Genomic DNA, 4118 nt, shown 5'->3' with positions numbered 1-4118 from the left:
AGATAAGAAATTAGCTCTCTAGCACCCCCATTTTGTTTGATGGGGTCAATAATGGAGGGATCCCCTCGGATTATGTGTGGTCCTATGCCTACAAAGTTGTGTGGTGATCGGTGAAACCCTTGAGATGTTATACACCTTTATGTGATGAGCCACGCCCTCCGCAATATTCATTGCCTTATAGAAGCTCAGTTTAGTATGTTTTCCAACTTTTGCCAAGAGGGAACTTTAGATATCGGTCCCTAGATTATGTTCACCGAGTTTCATGCAGATCAGTCAAACTTCCTAGGAAGAGATCGATTTTAAGTGTTTTTCAAAAAATTCAAAATGGCGGAAAATCTATACAACTGGAAGTTATGGGTTCTTGAGTCAAATTTTTTCCTCATGAGGAGAGGCATCTCTGTGCAAAGTTTCATGTCTCTTCGACATATGGGGCATGAGATATGCCCATTCAAAGTTTGCAATTTCAATCGGTTGCTATAGCGCCCCCTTTGGACAATTGATGTAATATTGCTCCATTCGCATCCTCCCATGACCCTCTACCACTGTGCCAAATTTCACATGGATTGACCAAGTCAGTGAGGAGAAAAACATGGAACAGACACACAGACACACACAGACAGAGTTTTCGTCATTATATAGTAAGATTCAAGATATTAATTTAAAAAATCTCACAGGATGAGGGCATGGTGAGGACCTGAACACAAGCTACATTCACAGAGCCCAGGTGCGTGTTTAAATTCAGTAAAGGGAAACTGCCAATTTTACTCTTCAAAGTCTGTTTACAGTTCCTGGGGAGTACTGTGTGTAGAAAAAAGTTGATTGCTTCCTTTTGTGGCTTTAGCGCAGCTCTGTTAAGTCTACTGAATTCCTTCCTTTTCTTTCCTAATCAGGTATTGGAGGAAACCTTGTCTCCATACAGGCCAGTCGCATTTCTACTAATTTGCATTTGAATTACCCACCCAGAGAGGTTCCCGAAGATCGTAAAGGCTGCTTCAACCCCTGCCGCACTTTCTTTGGCTCAGGTAACCATCCAATGGTCAAAGTATTTAAATAAAAACAGCCAGTTGTCCCTTCACCTGATAAACACACACCACACAATACACCCAGTGTGATGTTCAGCTTTGTCCTGGCAGGAGCGAACCATCGATCTGCTCAGATTCTGCTTCTGTTGGTGATCCCTGGTCAGCTCATCTTCTTATACACTATTCACCTGATGAAAGGAGCCAACACATTGCCCAGTCCTCTCCTGACTGTCGTCTTCTTGGCTGCATCTGTGATTCAGGTGGGTCACACCACACGTGGGGTAATTTTTCCTCTGCATCACTTCATCAATGTTTTACAATATCACTCGTGTCTGTCTCTTAGGTCTTCACCCTGCTTTGTATAGCCGACTGTATGGTCCACTGTCTGTGGCGTAGGGGTAGAGACCCTGACAGTTACGCAATACCCTACCTCACCGCCCTTGGAGACTTACTGGGGACTGCCCTCCTCTCTCTTGCCTTTGTGCTGCTGTGGTGCATTGGAGACTCAGGCAGTGTGTAAGTTTGAAACAGGAAAAGACTTGAGGACTAACAAAGGAGCCTAGATCTTAGCCAGCTCTACAGTTTCCTGGCTTACAAGATGTTTACTGATGCACGAGGAAAAATAAGGTTGCAGTCATTACAGGGCAGTGTAAAGAAGGAACGTTTATAACTTTGACTTAAAAGTGTTCAGAGTTGGGGCTTATCTAACATCATCTGGGAGGTATTCCGTTTGTGGTGCATGATAAGAAAACGCTGCTTCTCCATGTTTTGTCCTGACACTTGGGATGGTCTGTAGGCCGTCCCCAGATGTCTTCAGGGTCCTAAAAGGTTCATATATCTGTTCATATGAGATGTATTTGGGCGCTGAGACACAGAGTGATTTTATACACAAGCAGCACGATTTTGAAATCAGTTAGGTAACTAAAGTCCTCAAACATCCCTTTTCATCAAGGAATTGTTACAGTAAGACCCTGACATACTAGGGGTTGCAACGGTATGAGAATTTCACGGTACGATAACCGTCTTGTCTCAGAAAATATCACGGTTTCACGGTATTGTGATACTACAGAATTTATATTATTATCAATGAGAATGACCTTTAAAAGAATGAAAATAGAAGAGTTACTTTACTATAACTGAGACTTGAAACCATTTTGTTAATGGAAATATGTGTAAAAAATCTCCCCTTTGAAAATAACTAAAGGGGAGATTTTCCGTCTAGTAGCATTTGGTTTTTCATCAGTATTTTTGCACACTGGGCCAAGTGTGACATTGACGAGCGGAAGGATTCAGCGCCTTGAGCTGAAAAGTAAAGAATATTTAAAATTTTATGAACATATAAAAATTGTTATAAAAACACCAGTCAAGAGAGCAGCACACACCAGGTGCACTGTGCAACAGGAAGTCAATGGTTCTGCTGGCGGCGCATTTCTAGCAATGTGTTTTGGTGTGATTAATTTTTTTTTTTTTTTTAGGGCCTAAGGTTAGCTTTGGTAGGCATAGTTTCTTGTTTAGGACCCAATATCCAATACAGTTCTCACATATATATAGCTGGGTGAAGAATAACCTTATTTTACACCAATAAAAAACATATCCTTATATGGTCGTGCTCTATAAGTTGTTATTCACAATATATTTGTGTCTGGTCAAGCAATATGCTATTCAGCTGTCAAGTATGTCCTGAGTAATCATGTTTTCATTTTTGGTATTGTATTTCTCTGTTATTGTCTTACAGGAGGCAGACATTAAACACTGTGCGAGTTATATTTTATATTATATTCCAAAAACACATCAGACATTATAAAAAAATAAATGATAAACCTTGATCATGAAATGACTATGTATATTTCTCACACCGTGGCACTTACTCTGATAACGGAGATGGCTTTGTCGTGAAAGTGTAAAGGCGCTGACACACCAAGCTGACGGTTAACCATTGTTCAATGTTGGGCTGGTGCTGAGCATCTGTTGCTCTAGTCTTTGGGGTGTGTCCTGCACAACTGGTCCTTGTCTGCCCTCGCTGGCATTTTTTTCAGCCAATACAGTATGTTAAACTGACATTGGAGATGGTGGAGCTTGTCTGTGAATGAAATTACTTTGATTGGCAGTGCAGCTCAGTGCACAAGAAGAGAAACGGAAGTGAGGAAAGTAAACAAAGAGCTAAAGTCAAGATGAGTGAGACCAAAACGAATTTGTTCCAGAAGGTAAGACTATATTTCTTTAGCCATTGAGCTCTTTAGCAGAAACATTTTGTGACGGTTTGTGTTACTGTTCATTGGCATACAGTAAATATGCTCTGTTCTTCCAACATTGGATCGTGTAGTTAATGTGCTAACTGGCTAACTAGCATCATGATGTGCTTCCATTTTCCCTCTTTGAATGAGGATTACAGATGACTGCCTTCTGTTGGCGTGAGGAGTTATTTCCTCTCAGGCAGGCACAGAACGTACGTAATGGTTGGCCATTGGTTGTAGTCTTTGCAGTGTGTTCAAATGCAAATTTTCTGGCAGAGACACAGGTGACGTGAGGCGATACAACAGTGGGCTTTTGTCATGTGGAAGTTTGAACTGAAGTATACTGAAATGGAGCATACTGTAATTGAACTGGTGGTAAACTGCGTAGGAGGGTAAAGGTCACCGTATCAGTGTCATCCACCTTGGGGAAAAGAGCTACACAGCACACTGGGAATAGCCCGCATGTTATGGCAGTGTCTCATGCATGCGGGTTATGTTTCACATAGGTTTACTGGTCAGACATGATATATCCTGATGAAGCAAAAATCTATGTCTGAAGCTGGGTCAGATGGCTCCAGACCTCGCCCTCAACGCCTTTGGTTGAACTCGCCTTTACTCAAATTGTATCTTAGAATCAAAAGGATGGAAAATCACTGGAGACACATAGGGCTCTAGTTTCCTGGCGCAGCGCAGGTGGCGCAGGGTGGCGAACCCCGCGCAGAGCTAGTTTCGAGCAGCGCAACCTGAGGCGCGCTCAGTTTGGTAGTTTGGCAGACCCAGGTGCGCTGAGATGGGTGTGGCGGCGCAGCAGGGGGAGGTGTCGACAGATCCAGCTTGGCGCAGTGACAGTTTCGTGCCAAAA

General features: G+C 42.6%; 1 protein-coding gene across 1 annotated transcript in view; it reads left to right on the top strand.

Moving 5' to 3' along the window:
* Nucleotides 1-2847, top strand: part of slc41a2a (solute carrier family 41 member 2a) — a 15067-nt gene extending 12220 nt beyond the window's left edge. The window contains exons 9-11 of the mRNA XM_050073264.1: nt 891-1022; nt 1134-1282; nt 1366-2847. Of these exons, the coding sequence (XP_049929221.1) occupies nt 891-1022; nt 1134-1282; nt 1366-1542 (458 nt within the window). The 3' untranslated portion in view covers nt 1543-2847. The remainder of the gene's footprint in view (nt 1-890; nt 1023-1133; nt 1283-1365) is intronic.
* The last annotated feature ends 1271 nt before the right edge of the window (nt 2848-4118 follow it).

Source organism: Epinephelus moara, chromosome 20 (genome assembly GCF_006386435.1).
Source record: "Epinephelus moara isolate mb chromosome 20, YSFRI_EMoa_1.0, whole genome shotgun sequence".
NCBI classification, from domain to species: Eukaryota; Metazoa; Chordata; class Actinopteri; order Perciformes; family Serranidae; genus Epinephelus; species Epinephelus moara.
Note: the sequence above shows the minus strand (reverse complement) of the source record. Positions and strands in the feature narration are given on the sequence as shown.